Below are 20,735 nucleotides of genomic sequence, written 5' to 3' on the forward strand. Positions count from 1 at the left end.
TTTCCATCTGGAAACAGGCAGAAAGACCAGAGCTAGAGATAGAAATAAACCTGGAAGAGCAAATTGCTATCTGTATGGACCTGAAATTGAGGGTGAGACTTCTCTTGGCCCAGTAATGATGTGATTTTAAGCTTCTAATACATTAAAAGTGGGCTGGAGTGCAAGGTAGCTCCAAAGGGTCTGTTGCTGCCATGCTGGAGCTGCTGATGACTGCAGGAGGGATGTGAAATGTCTTAAAATACGTGGCCTAGTTACAACCTGTTGTAAGGATGCTGTAATTTATCTAGGGAGGGACAGCATGAGGGGACGTTTTGTAAATCCAAAGGAGCTTACAGGGCACTTTGGTAACTTGTTTATTGCTAATGTGAAATGCTTTGGCATCCCCCTCCAATACTGAGCATGCCAGTCAAGCTGCAGGTGATGCAGAGCAAAGTGTGGAAAATAAGCTGGATCATTTCAGTGCTGAAATGTGGCTAAACCCTCATGGTGAGCAAGAGGCAGAGCAAAGCCCAGTGCTTCTCATCGCTGCTTCTCCATCCTGGGATGCCTTCTCGCTGCAGTCTCCCCCGAGTGCTGTCACACGCCATAGAAGTGTAGAGGTCTTAAAGGAGGGGAGGGAGAGAGAAAAAAGTGCTGCACTCGGGGAAAAAATTCAATAGCTCATTCAGCTGTTAAGCTACTGATGCAGGAAGTGTAAAAGAAAAATGGAGCCTCCTTTGTTCTGCCCAGACAAGGAGTAAATGCCATCGCCCTAACAGCCTTTTTCTGTTCCAGAATAGCATGAGGTCATCTTTAAAAGCAGTAACGACCAAGCAGGTTTACACTGGGTTACCAGTCTCAGGCTTCCCCTTCATCCAGCCCCTTTCCTGGCACCAGCCTGTCTCAAGGCCGGCGCAGGATTGCTCCAGAGAGGTGTGTGTTGCTCCACTCCCATTCTGGGGCTGCCGCCGGGTGCCTGGCCTCACTCCAGGGCCGTGGTGGAGGGGTTGCAGGCTTTCTCCTAGGAGGGAGCTGCTTGATAACATGGGTCTCTGAGCGTGGCAGACTGTGTGCAGGACGTTCTTGCCTCTCCAGCCAGGGTTGGATGCCCTTGGGCTGCCAGGACTGATCCTGCATTGCCTGTGATCACGTGGGAGATGCTTTTGTGCACATTTGTGGCTCCAGACTTGGTGCTGTCTCAGTGGTGTGGTCTATTTCGCCCTCCAGCAAATGCACACTGTGCTGTACTGCAGTGAACACTGCTGGTGGTTGGGCTGCTCTTTAAAAGCTCAGTTTGGTTAAGGCTAAGATCCAGGAACAGCTTTAATACCTTCCTAACCCTATCATCTCCCCACATCCCTTCGTCAGCACAGTGTACCCTGGTACCTCGTCGCACTGGCCCCATGATGAGAGGATGGCCAGAAGATGATGATGCTCCAGCCAAGCCTGGCTGTGAGCTGCAGGTCATGAAGACTACTGGAGGTGTGCTCTGCAGCAGGCGGCTCAGCACAGGGACAGCCATAAGCACAGATCTCACAGTTTTGGTTTTAATCTGCAGGGGGGGAAGACAAAAGCAGCATAGCTGGCAGTTACTCTGATGTTCACTTGTTTATTTACCCTGCTAGGAGTGGCTGCTGCCAGCTATGAGAAGTATGGGAAAAATCCAGAAACCAGAGGGATCGGTGCATATTTCTTTCCTAGGGTAATGCTTCCTGCAGTTGGGCTGATGAGGCTGTGGGTGGGAGTGTGCAGGTGGCACCGATTGCATAAAAGAGAAAGGGTTTTGTGCCGAGTCAATGGTTACCAGTTTTGGGTATCAGCCTTGCAGCATAGCTCCGGGTCTCACAAGGTGCAGCTCAGAGGCGTGCTGAGGCAAGCCCGGTTTCTCGGCACGCCGCGATGCCGAGGGTGGCAGTTTCAGCCTCGTGACCTGGATCCTGTTGGAACGTTTCGGTGCAGTGCTGAGGGCAGGGTGAGACAGGCCCCTCCATGCATGGAGCAAAGCACAGGCTGCCAAACCCTGTCCCGCTGTGACCTTGCTCCGTGATCCCTCCTCGCCTCCACTGGAGCACGGTTAAGAAATGGATGAAAGGGCTTAAAGTGGGCAAAGCCCTGCCCAGAGCCAGACCAAGATGCTCGACGGAGGAGGCGTCTGCTTTGACACCAGCTTGTGCTGAGTCACGGCTCGTCAGAGCCAGCGCTGCTGTCAGCGCTGTTGCTGTGCGCCTCTGACTCAAGAGCTGTGCTGATTTGGGATGGTTGGGTTTTGTCCTTAGTGGGATAAAAAGTAACCACATCATTACCTTTGCCATCTACCTGATAGGGGAAGAATTAGCTTATGGAAAAGAAAGCCGCTGTGAGAAATAGAGGTGCCTACTCCATTGTCTCAAATCCATCTTGCTTTGATGTCAGAGGGCTGTGCAGTACAGATGCTCGGTGCTGACAGTGCAAAACAGTCCCATGTAAATGCCCTTTTCACGCTTGTCTCGGTGGAAACATTGGAATACCGATAGTAGTACACTGCTTGAAGCACCCTGCTTTGTAAACACTGAAACACCAATTTTGCTGAAGACATATGAAGAACATGAACAAAAGAAGGCTGCTTTCATAACACTTACTGTGATCCTTCAGTTTCTTTTGTTTAATGATGAAACCTGATCTAGAAGAGGATATTTGTGATTGTGCTTGGGTCAGAGACTGAGCTGATGCAGGACACAATTATGAGCATCCAGACATGCCTTCAGTTCCTAATCCCAGAATCATTCGGGTAGGAAGGGACCTCTGGACATCATCCAGTCCAATCCCCTGCCAAGGCAGGGCCACCCAGAGCAGGTTACACAGGAACACGTCCGGGCGGGTTGGGAATGTCTCCAGAGAGGGAGACTCCACAATCGCCTTGGGCAGCCTGTGCCAGTGCTCTGCCACCCTCAACGGAAAGTTTAAGGTGTTTTCCAACCCCGACCATTCTATGTTGAGGTGAAATACACAACGCAGTTTAAACCAGCAAATCCTGATTGTTGCAGGATTTGTGCTAATTTAACGGCTGGGACTCTGTCTTCCAGTGCTTTTCCTAAAATAGGCAGAAGTGCTCACAGGATGTTTGTGTGGTAGCCAGATCATACCTCGGGACTTGTTTGCTGCATTCTCCAGTCTGTTCTGCCCCTCGCCTGCACTCCTGACTCCCTGTTTACTTGCTGGAAGATTTCATAATCCTCCCTCACTGCTGCTTTCCTTGCCGTTGACCTTGGAACACCGCTGATCTCTTCCACGTCTTCTCTTACTTTTCATTAGTTTGGGGTGTTTCACTTCCTGCAGCAGCAGTTTTGAACCTCTTAGGTGTGAAATCTTGCTGCAGCCCCAAGCCCTGTTCATACCTCCCCAGGCTGGGATCTGCAGCTGGAGGAACAGGAGCGGCAGCCCAGACAGTTGCAAGACCATCTGATGACTCCAGCCCTCCTGGCATCGCCTGCATGAAAAATGCACACAGAGCTAACGTCGTGGTAACGCAATAGGAGTAGTTCCCGAAAATTGGGTTGTCCTTTCTAGGCAGGAATGCTGCTGGGCAGAAGCGGAAGATGGATTAGCCGGGAGAGCACAGAGCGCTTTGGCAAAGATGCGGGAAGATTTATTTCCTGCTGAATGATGTCCATGCATGACTCGGCAAAACGCGGGTGGCGTTCTCGTTCTGCAGAGTCACGAGTCCGTACCAGGAAAGGAAAAGCCTGCCCTGGCCAGGCGCTGGCCGCTCTCTGCAGGCGGGAGCAGGAGGAGGTCGGTCGTGCCCGAACACCAAAGGCTTGCAGGAAGGAAGCTGAGCTCTATGAGTTATTTCTCCGCAGTCAAATGACAGAGCGGTGACAGGAGGATGTGCATGAGACCTCAGTGTCCTCACCGTCCTGTGCTGCTTCCCCAGGCCCAGCTGTAGACGTCACCTCCCTGTCCTTTTCCAATGCCTGTTTCTTTAAAACATGAAGATTGGAGAAGTCATGACTTCGCTGCATCCTGCATGTCATCTTGATTTGCACCACACACGTTTTACTCTGCTTCTGCATGGCTTTTCTTCTGAACTCCTCTATCTCACGAGTTATTTACACACCCCTGTGAGTCTGCTGAATGCTATCTCGAAGGTTTGGTTTGCTTTTAAAAAACCCCAAGGACCCATCTTTGTGCCATGCAGCAAAGCCACTGCATCTTTTGTATTGATGGTCTCCAGTTGGTGATGACATGCTTAGTTAATTCTCCAAGGTAACAGAAAGCAGGTTTTAAACTCTCTCTGGACAGAGCAGTCCTGATCCCTGACCAGTGCCAGCAGCCTGGACTCAAAAGTGATGCAGGTCCTGCTGCATGTCTCAGAGCATGGGAGCACATGGCTGTGGTTCTGGTGCTGACCCAACCTGTGCCATCAGCAGGTCTGCACTTAGAGATGCTGAGGAGCCTTAGGGATGCACAAGATGGGCAGCATCCGGCCAAACTCCCCTTGACATTTCTAAGAGCTCAGCCGCTGAAATTTGTACTTGGAAATGTAGAACACTGAAAGAGGAACTGTGCTGCCAGTGCAGCATGCAGGGAGCCCTGTGTCGTGGTCGCTGGGTGAGGGCAGATGGGGAAGTAGAAGCTGCTGCTGCAGATTCTGTTGCTATAAAGCTGCTAAACCTGTATGCTGCTCTTTGTGTTTGGGAGAGGCAGAGTGCATTGCTGCCCTAGGCAAAGCAGGGGCTGGCTGGCTGGTAGAAGATGATGGTGCAAAGCAGTTGTCAGCAGAGGGGCAGGGGAGGACAGATACCTGCCTGCTTTGGTGCTGTAATGACTCAGGCAAAGTGTTATTTCTGATTTACAAGTGTTGCTTCTGCTTTGCAAAGACTCCATGAAACCTATAGCTTTCAGTGGGCGATAGGCAGAGTAAGAAGAAAACATCCCCCCTTGGCAAGGACTTTTAAGACACTGGTTTGCTAATTCCTGCCACACAGCAGGACTCTCCATGCTGTACTTAATAAAACACATTCTTCCTTCAGCCAGGCTGGGGCCCCTATGAAGTGCAAGCTGTGGGATGCTGCAGGGACCAGGACACGAGTGCTGTAGCAGAAGTTCCCTTAAGTAATTTGCCCTCGACTGATTCATCAGCCTTGTTCCATAAACAGGAAGCTGGGAAAGTACAAGCAGGTGATCTTGCTGCAAGCAGAAGTTGGATCTGTTTGGGATTTTTCTCCAGCTGCTTGCTAACTCTTTGTGTAGGTGAACAATTGTTTTGTCAGTGAGGGATGAACTTTTTGCAGTAGGGAGGTCTTTCAGGTTCACGGTCCAGATTTAGAAAGAACTTGACTTTGAGACGGAGTTTTCCCCCAGTCCTAATGGTGCCTGAGCTGCTTTGAAATGCTTCAAATCGGAGAGAAAGATCCTTCCCGAGAGGACCAGCGTGCTTCCCTCTCCCACTTTCCACAGAACCAGCCTTTATTTCAATAGCATGGTTTCCCATGTTGCCCTGACGAACATCTTCCAGGACTGGAGAGGCGGAGATTTCCGAATAACCCTGCTAGTTCAGGGAATCCTCCCCTGGCAGAGTTGGTAATGCTGTCTGAAGCACCATTTGTTTTCTCCCACAGCCTTCGGAAAGCAAACGAAGCTGAGTGCTGTTGAGGGATTGAAAGGTTCAGCATACATTGCATGCTGCTGCCAAGCAAAATAATCTCTAAGAGTGCCTCTGTGGTCTGGAATAAACTCTCTTAATGTCTAAACATAGGCGAGACAGCTCAAGTCTGCTAGGACTTTAGATGGGGCAGACATTCCCCCCTCTCTGCCCTCCAGTAAAGGCAGCAGTTCAGCATCTGCTTTGAAGCTGCTGGTCCTGGGGAGAAGACAGAGAGGCTCTAATTAAAGCTAGCACAGAAAGGCTGCAGTGGGCGTCTGACTGGAGCACTGGGAGCACTCCAGTATCTGACCCCATGTTTGCTTTGGCTCCTTCCTCCTCCCTGCATCATCTCATGTTTGTCAGGTGGTGGGAGGTGGTACTTGGGTGCTCGCTTTCCCTCTCCCACTGTTCCCCGCCATTACTGAATGATCAGGGGCTGAGTCACTGCCGGGCAGAGCAAGGAAGTGACTTTTCCTGACACCTCTGCAGCAGCCGCACAGAGATGATCCTAAAGAAATGACCTGAGAACAATGCCTGACCATGGAAGTCTGACTTGGACGGTGTGGTCGGAGCTGCCCTCCGCTGTGCTACAGCCCTGTGTGCTGCCTCCACAGTGACAGTAATGGATTACGTTGGTCTTGTAGACAAACTTCTTTCAGTTGCTCCTTTGGAATGTCGGGGAAGGTTGTTTAACCTCCCGCATTCTCCCTGCCATGAGAGATGAGCCATTGGTGCCACAGTGCTTTCATATCCAGCCACAGCTGTGCCTGTGCCTTGCTGCCTGTCCCCCTGCTTCCATCCTGTGTGTTGGCATCTCAGAAACCTCTGTCCCTTGCCTGAGCCCTGGCTTTCCACCCAGCCTGGGACCATCCATCACTTTGACTTCATTTCTTACTCTTTTGAGGATCATCGATTTGCAGTATAATGGATAAAGAGCTTAGGTCTGAGTTTGTACAGTACTGAGTGTTTCTAGTTGCTGCTCAGAACCAATCTGTGCAGAGGAAATCCTGACACGGGAGTCAGGGCAGAGCAAAGGCAGTGGTGCATCAAGTAGATAAAAAGCAAGGGTGAACATCCAGGGACTGTGTGTGCTCACAGCCCAGCATCGTTCCCATCTACCTTCCCCCTGCCTCGCTGCAAGCAGGTTACACAGGCTGGAAGATTCCTCTTTGCTTTTCCAGTCAGTTGAATGCATCTGGCAGGACTTTCTGCAGAAAAAGTTTCATTCTGAAGCGAGTTTTGCTGGGGATTTGGTTGGTTGGTTGGGTTTCAGTTGGTTGGCTGTTGTTTTGGTGGGGTTTTGGTTGGTTGGTTGATTGGGTTTCGGTTGGTTGGCTGTTGTTTTGGTGGGGTTTTGGTTGGTTGGTTGGTTTTTGGTTGGCTGTTGTTTTGGTGGGGTTTTGGTTGGTTGGCTTTTGGTTGGTTGGCTGTTGTTATGGTGGGGATTTGGTTGGTTGGTTTTCAGTTGGTTGTTGTTTTGGTGGGGTTTTGGTTGGTTGGTTGGTTTTTGGTTGGTTGGCTGTTGTTATGGTGGGGATTTGGTTGGTTGGTTTTCAGTTGGTTGTTGTTTTGGTGGGGTTTTGGTTGGTTGGTTGGTTTTCAGTTGGTTGGCTGTTGTTTTGGTGGGGATTTGGTTGATTTTTGGTTGGCTGTTGTTATGGTGGGGTTTTGGTTGGTTGGCTGTTGTTATGGTGGGATTTTGGTTGGTTGTTTTTTTGGTTGTGGGATTTTATTTAATTAATTAAAAAAAAAGGAAGCCTGAAAAGAGTCCCCCAAGACCAAGAGTTCCTGTGTGATGTACTGTAGGTTACCCTGCTCTTGCAGGGGGGTTGGACTAGATGATCTTTTGAGGTCCCTTCCAACCCTTGGGATTCTGTGATTCTGTGATTCTGTGAAGAGTGCTGCTTAAGGGAAAGGAGAACCTGAAGCAAAATCAGGAAACGTGAAGTTGGTGTCATCAGTTTAGAGCTCGTGGAAGCTTTGCACGTGGCTGGCACTGAGGACAGCGGTGCCCAGCCCTGTTTGAGGCTGGTGCCCTGTGGCACAGCGGCTTCGCACACGGTGTAAACCCCCATCTTCCTCCTTGTTGTCCTACAGTATTCTCGTGTGCTGGGGCCTGGAGCCAATGGCAGACAATGTCAACAACTAACAACATAGCGCAGGCCCGCAAGCTGGTGGAGCAGCTCCGCATCGAAGCTGGCATCGAGAGGATCAAGGTGAGCACATGTGCCGCGCCGCATCTGCAGTGGCAGGGATGCACCCTCGGGCAAGGGCTCTGGGTTTTCCACACACACTTTCATGCTGCTGCTGTGCCTCTGGCTTGGGTACTGCAGCATTTCCAGGAGAGGTGGAGCAGGGAGCAGCCCTGCAGAGAAAGGACTTGGGGGTGTTGGTTGATGAGAAACTGCACATGAGCCGGCTTCAGCGTGCGCTCGCAGCCCAGAAACCAACCGTATCCTGGGCTGCATCCAAAGGAGCGTGAGCAGCAGGTTAAAGGAGGGGATCCTGCCCCTCTGCTCTGCTCTCATGAGACCCCCCTGCAGCACTGTGTCCTCAGCATAAGGACATGGAGCTGTTGGAGCAAGCCCAGAGGAGGCCACAAGGATGCTCAGGGGTTGGAGCACCTCCTGTATGGAGACAGGCTGAGAACACTGGGGCTGTTCAGCCTGGAGAACAGAAGCTGCGTGGAGACCTCAGAGCAGCTCCCAGTGTCTGAAGGATGCTGGGGAGAGACTCTTCATTAGGGACTGTGGTGACAGCACAAGGGGTGATGAGTTCAAACTGAAACAGGGGAAGCTCAGGTTAGAGATAAGGCAGAAGCTCTTCCCTGTGAGGGTGCTGAGGTGCTGGCACAGGGTGCCCAATCCCTGGCAGTATTCAAGGCCAGGTTGGACAGAGCCTTGGGAGACACGGTTTAGTGTGAGCCATCTCTGCCCATGGCAGGGGGTTGGAGCTGGACGATCTTAAGGTCCTTTCCAAGCCAAACCATTCTATGTTTCTATGAGACCCTTTCCTACAGGCACTGGTAAGGTTGCAGCCTGGGCAGCTTCTCCCAGGTTTTAGAGGTGATCACACAACCCAAAAGCCCAGCAGCCACTCTCATTAGGTTCCTGGGGCTGAGCTGGCCACATGCAACCTGTGAAGACACTGAAGCTGTAGGGGATGGACCCAGCAAAGCTCTGCTGGCGTGCTCACATACATTCCAGTCTGCTTGCCCCATCTTTTTGCAGGATGGCCTCACTGTCCAGATGCAGTTTCTCTCAGAATGTTGCTGCTTGCACAGTTATTTCTCCACTGCTGCTGTTCCCAGTTCTTGCGAATGAAGATGGTGGCATGCTTTCCCTCTGGTTTGAGGCATGTTTGCAGTACAACTAGGGAGTTAACTTTGTGCTGCAGTTGTCCAGGATAGCAAACCAGAGTCCGTGCTCAGCTGTGTGCTGGCTCACGCAGAAACAAAGCTCCCTTTGGCACCAGGAAGTTGGAGCAAGTAATGTGCTCACAGCCACAGCGTCCCCTGAGAGTGTCCTGCTGCTGGCATCAGGGCTCTGCCAGCCTCGGTGGCCTGGTGGCTCGGGCAGGCTGCAGTCAGAAACTCCCTGGGAGGAAGGGAAGTAGGGAACATGTTCGTGGAAAGTCACTTGTCACGCAAAGGAAACCCTCATGCATGGTGATGAAAGGCACAGTGAAATGAACACCATGAAATACACAGGTGTTAAATCCACCTGAGAGTTGTTAATGTAGTTTTACTGGACAAAGAATATTTTCTTTGACTTTCAGTCCCTGCTAAGTCTGTAGCAGCAGGTCCTCTGTCATCTCTGGTTTTGATGTGCCAGAGAAGCTGCTACTGCTTTGTGTATATATATATAAATCATATGTATATATATATATAGGCATGAGGTTTTGTAGCTGTTTTTAGGGCCACCACTTTCCAGACTCCAGTGATGCACCCATCAGCAAGGCCAGTTTAAGGAAGAAAAACTAAATTACAGGTCTTCCCCCAGCACAGACGTTGTTGACTCTGCTAAGAATGACCACGTCTCAGCTCCAGGATCCCAAATGGTGCACGCCAGGGAGGATGGAGGGTGTGTGTATACTTACCAGCCTTTGTAGCTGCGACTGTCTTAAATGCTTTGCTGGGAAGGAGCAGTGGTGAGACCACAACATGCTGCTATTTAGGCTGAGTGGAGAAGATGTGCTATCTGGGTGAGTTGTGATCTGCAAACCCAGCTCTTGGGCGAGTGTGCCAAGTCAGCCGGCTCCTAAGTGGAGTGTCAAATGAGTGCTCCTCCAGCTCCTGCTCTCCACACCTCGCAGCTGAGGTTGGTGTCACTGCACTTAGGAGCTACGGGGAAGGGGCTGCCCCAGCAGCAAGTAGGAGCAATTACTGCTTTATGTAATGGATTTAAGGCAGAGCCTTGACCTTGTCTCTGCCGAGCAGTTTTGCTGTTAGATCCCAATGTATGTGATAAGTATGTTGAAGTGCAGGCCAGCAGCAGTTTGTGATCGTTAGAGGTGCTCGTTACTGGTCAGGACTTCAGTACTTAATATTGCAGTAATAGTGGAGACTCCCCACAAAAGCACCTTGTCTGCTGCAGTCTCTGGACCTGCTATTCCAGCAAACACCAAAAAAAGGAGGAGGGTTCCTACCCTGTGGTGTGGAAGCACAGATTAAATGGGTTTTGCCCAAAGCTGCAACAGACCAGGGTTTTCTTGCAAGCATCTTTCCTCCTCCTCTCTTTGCACTCTCGGTTGCTGCTGAAGGGTTTCAGAATGACAACACGCATCTGCAAGTTCCTGCTGGCTGTGTGCTGCAGCATCCTCTGCAAGGCTGCAGAGCACAGTGACCCTTGAATAGTGCTGCAGCGAGGGTAGCAGAGCTGAGGGAGCAGGGAGGTGCCATGTAGGTGCTCTAGATTTAGGAGCCCCTTATCAAGGCATAGCTCAGCTGAGAGGAACAAGTCATCCTGGAGCCAAGCAGCCGTGGAGATCCTCGGAAGGGAACCGCTGCCGTAAGGCTCTGCAGCTACAGTAGGTCACATCTGGGTCTTCCAGATGTGGTCTGGTTGTGTCTGTGTTTTGGGTTTGCCATACGTTCGACCTGCTATTAAGTTAATGAAGATAAAAGGGGGCTGATGCTGGTCTCCAGCTGCCAGCACCTCCCTGCCTGAGCTCTCCCCATGCCTCCCGCCTTCCTCGCTGCCCACCACCACGGCCTCATCTCTGCTGGGCTGCTCTGGGCTCCCACTTCCCAGAAGACACCTTTGAACTAAAATAAGCAGAGCCTTAAGTAATAGTTTCTAACAATTTCAAAGCCTCCTTTTTTAACATCAGAGGATGGCTGCTCCGACAGGCTTTTATTTCTCCTTTTTTATCCCAAAGCCCTTCAAAATTAAGACAATAATATCTCCTTTTCAATCTCAGAGCATTTTTCACATAGTCATTGCTTTATTTATATCAGACCTTACAAACTTTTTCTTATGTCCATTTCCTTTCTTCTTTTGTTGCCATGTCCACCAAGTCTGTTACAAAAAGCAGAGCATGGGTTCTCCTCCTCCCTGCAGAGCACGAGAAGGGGTCACTGGTGCTGCATGGGCTGAGCTTTGCACCTTCACCTGAATGTTCTCATTAACCTCCTGCTTTTTTGCATCGTTTAGGTCTCGAAAGCATCCTCTGAGCTAATGAATTACTGCGAGCAACACGCCAGGAATGACCCGCTGCTGGTTGGAGTGCCTGCTTCGGAGAATCCTTTTAAGGACAAAAAGCCTTGTATCATCCTATAGCTTTGCTCACTGTGGCGTGTGTGATCTCTCAGGCAGGGCACTGTTCTCCATCAACTGAAACCAAGATACAAACTTATAACTGTGCCGAGGGGTAAATACTAAATGTTGGATTCAAATCGAGTTTAAATCTGGGGGGTGGGGAGGGGAGGGTGGGAGGGGGTGTAAAAAATTGCAAGTGGTTTTAGGGACGGGTGCCTGCTCCAGGAGCTGGAGCTGCTCTGAGAGGGGTCAACATTGACAAAGAAGAAGGGAAAGAATCAAACCCAAAACCCATGATTGAAGGGGGGGTGGGGGGGTATTTTAATAGCGACATTTGTAATTGGTACCGGGGTGGTGGAGGCAGTGGGGGTTCTTATTGCATCTGCCAATGCAAGATCTAAGTAGTGGGACCTCCCCATAGAAGCTTTGAACAAAGCTCTGAGTGGGTCTCATCCAATTAGTTTCTAATTAGCACATTGTTGCAAGAATTTGCTCTGTTCCTTGAGGAGGGAATGAGGGAGAAGAGTCCAGGTGGGGAGTTATTTTGTAGAAAAACAGTTCTAAAAAGGAAAACCAACCAAACCAACCAAACCACCGCTTGGAAAACCGCTGGTGCAGATGGGTAAACTGAGGCTGGGGGGAGGAGGAGGATGGAGGCCAGGAGGCTCCCTCCTTGTGCCGCAGAGCTCCGCTCGGAGGAGGGGATGGTACCCTGGGTAAACGCTCTCTAGTGTCAGATCCATTGGCCAAGAGTTTCCATGAGCAATGTTAGGAAGCCCAAGGCATGGGAGAGGCTGGGCTTGAGCTGCTCTCATCGCTCTGGGGGTTTCTCTGTGCTGTTATCACTGGTTTTCCCAACCAGGACTGTACCGGGGCGGGGGGGGGGGAGCTTTCCGTTGTGCCATATCACATGAAAAGTCTTTGTAAGTTTGCCTTTTGGTGAGTCTTTGTTCAAAACACTAAATTGGGCAGATCTACGAGCATTCCCCATCTCCCTTTCTCTCACCAAGAGCGGCAAATGGAATTTGCTCCACAGAACCCAGTTAATCCGGGGAGATGAGGGTAAGGCTGTAGAAGAAGTAAGTTCTTTTCCCATCCCGTGGAAACCCGGACATGGCATTTCAACGGGAGCACTCTGTTCACCAGTGTTAAACGTTGCAGCGCCGGGGAGAACGTGGCAGGGAGGAGCCATGAGGAAGAGGGGACAAGCAGGCGAGCCTTTCTCCCGCTGCCCACCGCAGAGCCCCGATGGCAGCAACAGAGCCCGGCGGCTCCGTGCTGGGGCAGGCGGATGCTCAGGAGGAAATACCAGAGCTCAGGGAAGTCCCACTGTGTTTCCCCTTTGTCACTGGAGCTGCTACCCCACGGTAGGCAGAGGCATGGTTCCATTTCCTAACCAGCATGCCCGGATCCGTTCCCAGTTATCCTGAACACAGACACCCCGTGCCGGGGTCTGAATACAGGCGATGACGGGTTTCAGTTTTGGGAAGAGGAGAAAAGGAAACAAAACAACACACCTGATGGGAAACCTTGGGAGTCTTCCCATTCCCTCAATGCTTTGGATTTGGTTTGAAATGCCCCGACCTCCCACCGGAATGGAAACCACAGGCGGCTGATCCCTTACTGGGACAGGGAATGCTTCCTGTGGCTGTGCCTGCCGGGAGCCCCTGTGAGAGGGAGCCTGGAGGAGGCTCCGCTTCCCCTTTGGGTGTTGAACCATGTTCACCCTTTCCGTCAGGATCCGGTTGGAGGGAGGAAACCTCACACAGCGCACACTGCATAGTGCTCAGGCTGGTCGGACTTCATGCTCCAGGCAGGGTACCGGGAGGCTTTGCTGGCTGCTTTTCAGAGGCTGATGGTGTTCCAATGCCAGAGGCCGGCTCTAAGGCAGGGATTGGAGCAGAGCCTGTGGTTGTGTGGCTGGTACCCAGGGAGGGCGGTTGTCATCAGGAAGAAGGGCAGCTTCAGAGGTTCTTCCTCCCCTGACAGGGCTGTGGAGTATTGGCTGAGTGCAGCCAGCACCTCTCCAGTACCAACCAGCCATGCAGCCAGCTTGGCAGCGTTGGCAGAGGCTGTGGTTAGCAGAGCTGCTTCATTTACCCTTCTTGGTTGCAGGTATATTTCCATCCCTTTAAGTACGTGGTCTCTTGCCTTTTAAAACCAAGTTGGAAAACCCCCGTACGCACCTTTTGAACACTAACCCAACCCTTGGCACCTCCTGTGTCCGTCTTGCAGCTGCTTTCCTGGGGTCCTTTGCTGATCTGAGCATTTTACACCTCCTGTTCCCCCCCCACCCCGCTGTGCCGGGGGCTCCTGTCCTGGCACCAGCCTTGTGACGGGTTGCTTGTGATCCCTTGGCTTTCACCCTGTCCCTGTGTGAGTGCTGGGGGGGGAGGTAGAGCCGAGGGAAGTGGATTTAGTTCCCTCTGCAGCCGAGCGTGTCCCCCAGGCCCTACTGACACCACGAGCATCGCCTGGCAGCCAAGGGCAGCAGCCCCGGCACAGCGACGGGCGATGTCCTCACGGGTTTCTTGTGTGTTTTCCTGTTAACCCAGCCCTCCAGCTAAAGCTCTCCGACGCCGCTTGTGTAGCGGGGAGCCAGCTCAGTCCTGAGGTGCGCCTGGGTCTTGCCGCAGCAGGGCTTTCTCTTCTCCATGGGGGAATCTCCTCTGTCCTTAATCTAGTACAGTTCCAGCCTTATTTTTCTACTCCAGATTGCTGATTCTTCCTCTATGTTAGAGACCTGTGCATGGTGCTATCGCCGGTGACCCAGGCAAGTGCCCGAGCTGCCGGGCGGCCAGAAATCCCTGCTCTCCGTGCGGCAGCGAGCAAGTGACTGAGGTTACCGCAGGAGCCATACACCGCTCCTCCGCTTGAGACCCCCCACCAGGGCCTGCTGGCCCCCCATCCATCACCGGCTCGTGCTGCCCAGGGCGCTTCCCAGCACCCCGTGCCTGCACCCTGCCCTCCACAGTGCCCGGGATGGCAATGGGGCAGCTCAGACCCATGGAGGGGGGGGTTGCTATGGGATGCTGCTGCAGCCCAGTGAAACAGGGTCCACCCCTTGTCCTCCCACCATGCTCATCCCTGGGGTCTTGCCTGAGTCACGCTGGTGGAGGGGGTGGCCAGTGAGGGGCAGGTTTAGGTCCAAAGCGCGGCTGGAGAAGGGAGCAGGGGATGGGGAGCATCTGCTTGGAGTCCCTTAGGAAGGTGGGGCCGGGGCTGGGGGCTCCCGGCACAGGGATGCTGGTGGCCCATGGGGTGGGCAGGGGGCTGCCGGTGGGTGCTGGTGTCTCTCAGTGGGGGACTCGTTCGGTGGAAAAATCCTCGAGTTTGGGGGGGGGGGGGGGGGTTCTGTTTTCATTTTGAGTTTTTTTTTTTTCCTTGTCTGAGTAAATCAGCGCTCATTCCGTAGGTGTTTTTGTAGAGCAGAAATAGAAGTGCGGGTTCCGGTAGCTGCTTGTACTTTGTTCGTGCATTTGCTGGGCAAAAAAAAAAAAAAAGACAAAAAAAGACAAAAAAAAAGACACTTTTCAGGACTTTTTAAGTGCTCCAAATGGCAAAGGGGGAGCGGGGACCCCTGAGGAGGCACGGGCAGGCAGTGCCAGCAGCCCCGGCCTCACAAACGCCTTGGTTTTGGATGTAACCACGTGCCCAAACCTGCCTGGCGTTTCCTTTTAGCATGTGGCGAAGCTGGTGCCAAAAGGAGGGAGACTGCGAAGAGGAAGAGGGAAGAGGAAACCCTGCTCCTATTTAATTTGCCTTTGTCCTCCCGTCCCTGTCTGCGGGACCATCCCAGTGATGGGAGATGCCTGGCACCCGCATGGCACCGGCTGATGGAGCCTGGAGCCGATTCCCCTTCCTCCGAGTGCTTAAAGAGTCAAAGTGATGCATTTCCTCCATTGAACAGAAGCCACGTGTCTGATCCTTTGCGCTCTTCATTTCTTCTCTCTGGCCTATTATAATTAGTATTATTATTTGCCAAACTCTGATCTTGTTGCCAAACACAAATCAAGGTTTGTAAAGACTGTACTTAGGAAGTAATCGGTGTCTGTAACGTAGGCTCCTCATACCGTCCGCAGTTTTGGATCTCTTTGGTTTTTATTTCTGGTGTGCCATAGCCCAATTCCTTGCACAGTGTTTAATATTTTGTGGATTTGTTGTTAAGAAGTGACATTGATAATACAATAAAAAGGCTCACTTTTCATTTTGCCAGATCTCCTGCCCAGCCTGTCCTGCATCCCGCATCCCGCATCCTGCATCCCGCATCCCGCATCCCGCCCAGCCTGTCCTGCAGCAACCCGGCGTGGTTGCTGCTCATGTCCCCGTAGTGCTGCCAGCTTGGGGGCACAGCAGGAGCTTTCTCCGGAGCTGGGATCAGCGAAGACCTTCCCACCCCTTGCCTTGGGGGGTCTCAGCCCTCTCCTCCTGCCCGAGGACACCTTGCTCATCCCAGCCGGGTGGGATGGGGCTGAGCAGCATCCCCACCACCTCACTGGGTGTCACAGCCTTGCAGGCTGAGCTGGTGCAGCCCCTTTGGAGCCCCCTTCTCCCACACACGGCGGCTGCTCCCACCAACCCGATGCTCCCCATCTGCTCCAGCAGCGTCAGAGCTGCTGTTGATGGGGCCCTCCTGTCCATGGAGCCGCAGCAGAACAAAACCAGGTGAAAAGGAGAGGAAAAGGAAGGGGCCTCCGCCTGCCCTGGCTGCAGCCCCGGCTCTTCCCTGAGCTTCCCAACAGCTCCCATCCCAAAGCAGCACCAGGGTCCGGTGCCGGAGCTGGCTGGCGGCAGCGCTGCACCACGGGGATTGCTTTCCTGGAAGGCTTTGGCCCTGCAGTAACGCGTGCTGCTGCCATGGGCAGGCTGGAGCCACACTTCCCCTGCGTGCCTGGAATAGTTGGGATGTTTCAGTGTCTGACCCGAAAGGCTGAGCTGGGAAGGGCAGCAGCAGCTTCGGGCTGAGCCGTGGTCCTTGGGCTGTGTCACCCTACACAGGGGTAGGGACTGTGGGGCCGGGTCTCGAGGGGACCGGTGCTGGTCTTATGGGAAGCACAGGGATGTCCGTGCCCTGCAGAGCCCAAGGGGATGCAGGGGAGCAGAGGGGATGCGGTTTCCAACAGCATCTCGGGGAGATGTGGCCTTGCTGGGGTTGTTCCCCCCCCCCCATGTGTCAGATCCCTGCACCCCCCATGTCGCAGACCCCCAGGCTCCCCTCAAACACGGGGGCACACAGCAGGGGTGCTGCTGCTTCGCTCTGGTTTTGCTGGAAACCCACTGCAAAGCGAACCCGAGCCTGGCAGCACATGAAAGGCCCCTGGACCCTCCTGCAGCACAGAGCTGGGGCTATAAATAACACACACCCCCCCTTAGGGCTGTTTTTAGCTTCTCCTCAGCTATAATTAACCCGCCTTTGGAGCCAGGGCTGGGGCCGCTGCTGGCACCATGGGCCAGGGCTGCAGGGGCATGGCCGGGCTGGCCCGGGGGGCGGTGGTGTGTGTGTCCCCCAGGTCTGGGCGCAGCAGGGTCGGGGTGCACTGGGGTGGTTGCCTCGCTGCAGCCGGGCTCCCCACCCTGGCACTGCACGGCCCTGGGTGCCCCCCAGCATCCCTGGAGACCCTGCCCCAGGCACAGGGATGCCGGAGCTCAGCCCGCAGCCGGCAGCCAGGGGCTCTCCAGTGTCTCCGGGTGGATGCAGGGGCGGATGGGGACAGAGGCTGGGGCCGGGGCCAGCCCGGCTGCCTTCTGCCAGCAGCCACCCAGACCAGACTCATAAATCAGAGGCTGTGGCCTCCCTGTGTGCTGAGCTCAGAGCAGGATCCGGCCCGGCCCTGTCTGGCTGCAGCCACCCCAGAGCCAGGAAGGGGCTCAGTTTGCTCCCCCCGCCCCATCCAAACCAGCACCATCCCTGAGCCTCCCCTTGCATGCACGTCCCCTCCATGCATGGATGTGCAAGGTCCTGGTGACCTTCGGGAATGTGGTTGCATCTGTGGACCTCCCCCCAACCCCGGTCACTGGGACCCCCCCACACCCCCTGCATCCACATCATGGATCCAGCCCCCCCCCATTGGCACCAACCCCAGCCCTGCTTGGGGCGAGGGTCAGGGATTTACCATGGAAAACGGTGGCACTTGCCAGGATGGAAGGGACTGGGGGGATGCGTGCTCAGCACCGGTACCGCAGACCCCAGGATCGCCCCGGGTCTGATCGCTGCCGGGTGCTGATGCCGCTGGCGTGGGGCTGCCCCTGCCCGGCTCCGCAGCGCTGGGGAGAGGTTTTACGGCCTCACTGCGGTGATGCTGCGGGGGGGTCACAGTATTGGGGGTCCCCCCCTTGCCGGCAGAGCCGAACCAGCCCCGGAGCCCCATTCGCAGCCCGGAGCCCCCCTCGCCGGTGCTGCGGTGCTGGGGCAGGGTCCGGCGCTGGATCAGAGCCCCCCCCCCCCGACCCTGCGGCCGTCGGGAGCAAGGAGCGAGCGGGGTCCCATTGACCCCTATTGCGGGGGGAGAGGGGGGGAAGTGTCTGGGGTCCGTACGGGGGGGATCGGGGTCTCCCCCCTGTATCAAGCCCCTGCGGTGCTGCCGTAGGGTCCGGGGGAGGGACAACGGGTGCGCGACGCGGCTCACGTGCGGGCCCGTCCATGTGCGCTCCGGGGGGGGCTGCGGTTTGGGGCTGCTCCTGCCTGCACGGGGAGGGAGGGAGGGAGGGACCGGGGCCGGCCCCCCCCCATCCCCTTTCCGGAGCTCCTACGAGAGCGGCTCCGCTCCTCTGCAGATGGGGCACGGGAGGACCCCGCGGCCGGGTTGGGTGAGGGGGGTCGGGCTGTGACTCACGCCATGGACCGGCGGTGCCGCTGCGCTCGCTCCCAGTGCGCCCCTGTCAGGGTGCCACAGCCCCGGCACCGGGAGGATGCACGGCCCTGGGGATGCCCGCACCGTGGTGGGGGGGGTCTGACCCTGGCTCCCTGCAGTGCCCCGGGGGCAGTTACCCAGGGCTCAGGGGCTGGTTCGCATGCACAGACCCGGATCCTGTCACTCACAGAAAGAGCCTCAGGCCCCCATCAGTCCCCCCCCCGGCACACACTGCATTGTGGGTGCAGAACCCCCCCTCCCCACGGGCCCGGCTCCAGCAGCCCCAAGCAACGCAGACAGCCCTGGCTTCGGGTATTTTATTGCAAATAACTCGGGGTTTTTGTCTTAAATCAGTACAAGAATAAACTCTGGAATAGATTCAACTCCGGGTCTCCAAGTGGTTTAGAGTGCAAAACTCGACACGGATTCCAGCTCCATCGGTACAGACAATGATCTATCCCTTGGAGAAAGCAGTTCCCCTGCAGTCCTCACCTCTGTCCGGTCACAGCTGCCAAACAGAGACCATCGCACGCTCTCCATCTCCTCGCAACGCCTGGCCCGGGGCTCCTCAGCGCAGTCCCCCAGCTCCCTGCAGCCAAGCACAGCTCCTTGCCATGGACGAGCTCCGGCGCGCTCCGGCCAGCGTCCGACCCGGCTGCCGTCACAGCAGGGCTCTGGCTGCCTCCTTCCCGTGCCCACCGGTGCCGCTCCGCTCCTTCCTCCGCTCCGGGTATAAATTAAAATGAAATCGGTGGCTGTTTGCGTTTGGGGTTGGTTGGTGTGGGGTTGGTTGGTTGTAACCGGCCGTTCCGCCTTCCTTTTCCTGCTCTTTTACTGTTTCCCCCCTCCTTTTTCAGGTACAGAGCCGGGCATGGGCCGGGGCTGGCTCAGCGCTCCTGCAGGCACACGAACGGCACCCACTGGTTCCTGTCGCGGCTCTCAGCGCAGTATTTGGCCACCTCTGCCAACCCTTGGCTCTTCCAGGCGTCCGTGTGCGGGTTCTGAGGAGCAGAGACACGGAGTCAGCGCCGCCGTCGCCCTCACACTCGGCCCCCGAGCCCCCTCCCACCCTGGGCCTTGACGCGTGACTCACGGGGCCCCCCCCAACGCGTGGCATCACCGCCCCGCTCACCGTGACTAAGAGGCAGTGGAGGTCACGGGGCTCGGTGCCGGGCTCAGGCTCCCCCAGGATGGTGGCCAGGCGCTGCATGCCCAGGACGCGCAGGATGTGGATGTCGTTATCGCAGCAGAAGGCCTGGATGAGGGTGAAGTGGATTTGCAGGGCGATGTCACCTTCGTCCTCCTCGTCAGTGGCCAGCACGCACAGCACCACGCTGTCAGGGTCCCTGCGGGCACACGGGGCGTTAAGAGGGGCAACCAGGTCCGGATGGTGCTGTGATCCCCCCCACCCCCCAGGGATACCAACACCCCCCCATCACCTGCAGGTAAGGAACGGGGGTCAGACCCGCTGCTGGGCGGGCTCCCCCCGTGCTGCACCCCCGGTACTCACACATTCATGAGCTTGGCGGACTCGTAGACACCCACTGTGAGCCGGTCCTGGTGCTGCGCTGCCACCAGCACCCGCTCCACGGCCTCGCTCACCGCCTGCATCCTACGCGGGGAAGGGAGACGGGACCCGGTGAGCGACGGCAGCGGCAGCAAGGACGAACCCCCCCCTCCTCCGCTCCGCGCCCGGGCCCCGCACGTACCTGCTGCTGTCGCAAGGCACCAGCTCCTCCAAAGTCATGGCGCGATCGTAATCCAAGGCCGCCCGGGGCGTGCGGGCTCCGTGCGGAGAAGGCAAATCCCAACCGCGATAAACCCGGGCGCGCCCCCGCGATGCTCACCCCGTCCCGTCCCGTCCCGCACCGCACCGCGACCCGAATGAGCCGCAAGCGAGCCCGGCGCTGCCTTTTATACCCTTCCGCAGAGCGGGGGGCGGCCCCGCTTCGCCCATTGGATGGCTCAGCAGACAGCGGCGGGGGGGTGAGGCGGGGATTGGACACCGCGGGCTGGTCCCACGTGGGGGGGGGGAGGCGGGGGTGCGGGGGTGTCCCCGGGGCTGCGCGGGGTTTGCGGGGCGCTGGGGGCTGCACCGGGGGCTGCGGGCGCGGGGGCGCGGGCTGGGGGGGGGGCCGCTGCGGGCGAACGCGGGGACGCGCGCAGGGAGCTCGGTGCGGGAGTGGGAGCCGCACTGCGGCGCCCCCTGGCGGGCTGCTTAAAGGGGCTCTGGGGCTTGAATGTAAGATAAAAGCAATTAATGATTAATGGTGATTAGGGAAATAAGGAAGAAATATGAAATATTTTAATATATATTTTAATAGATAAGAAATATCAATGAAATAAGAGTAAAGGGAATAAAAGCAGGCATACAAAGAAAACAAGCTTCAAGTTTGAGGGAAATGAAGGGAAAAGTTAAAATACACGGAGAGCAAAGCGACACAGAGATGCAGCAAGAAGATTAAAAGCAAGGGCACTGGGATAGAACCAGGTATTGTTAAAAGGCAGTGAGCTAAAGAC

General features: G+C 55.3%; 2 protein-coding genes across 7 annotated transcripts in view; one reads left to right on the top strand and one right to left on the bottom strand.

The window, feature by feature from the left end:
• Positions 1-12,406, top strand: part of LOC136003324 (guanine nucleotide-binding protein G(I)/G(S)/G(O) subunit gamma-7) — a 66,640-nt gene extending 54,234 nt beyond the window's left edge. For all 6 annotated transcript variants that reach the window (XM_065658847.1, XM_065658846.1, XM_065658848.1 and 3 more), the window contains 2 exons: positions 7,703-7,821; positions 11,260-12,406. In XM_065658847.1, the coding sequence (XP_065514919.1) occupies positions 7,741-7,821; positions 11,260-11,385 (207 nt within the window). In that variant the 5' untranslated portion in view covers positions 7,703-7,740 and the 3' untranslated portion in view covers positions 11,386-12,406. The remainder of the gene's footprint in view (positions 1-7,702; positions 7,822-11,259) is intronic.
• Positions 12,407-18,518: 6,112 nt separating this feature from the next.
• GADD45B (growth arrest and DNA damage inducible beta) lies at positions 18,519-20,117 on the bottom strand. Its single transcript, XM_065700000.1, has 4 exons — positions 19,925-20,117; positions 19,726-19,827; positions 19,348-19,561; positions 18,519-19,216 (listed from the first exon to the last, which is right to left on the bottom strand). The coding sequence occupies exons 1-4, from the start codon at positions 19,960-19,962 to the stop codon at positions 19,103-19,105; spliced, it is 468 nt and encodes a 155-aa protein (XP_065556072.1). The 5' UTR covers positions 19,963-20,117; the 3' UTR covers positions 18,519-19,102.
• Positions 20,118-20,735: the final 618 nt, after the last annotated feature.

This window comes from Lathamus discolor, chromosome 21, assembly GCF_037157495.1.
Source record: "Lathamus discolor isolate bLatDis1 chromosome 21, bLatDis1.hap1, whole genome shotgun sequence".
In the NCBI taxonomy this organism is placed as follows: domain Eukaryota; kingdom Metazoa; phylum Chordata; class Aves; order Psittaciformes; family Psittacidae; genus Lathamus; species Lathamus discolor.

Coding starts and splice junctions, on each gene's coding strand:
- GADD45B (XM_065700000.1), bottom strand. CDS start 19,962: ATGACTTTGGAGGAGCTGGTGCCTTGCGACAGCAGCAG. Junction 19,562..19,725: donor TCCGCCAAGCTCATGAATGT/GTGAGTACCGGG, acceptor GTGTGCCCGCAG/GGACCCTGACAGCGTGGTGC. Junction 19,217..19,347: donor TCCACTGCCTCTTAGTCACG/GTGAGCGGGGCG, acceptor TCTGCTCCTCAG/AACCCGCACACGGACGCCTG.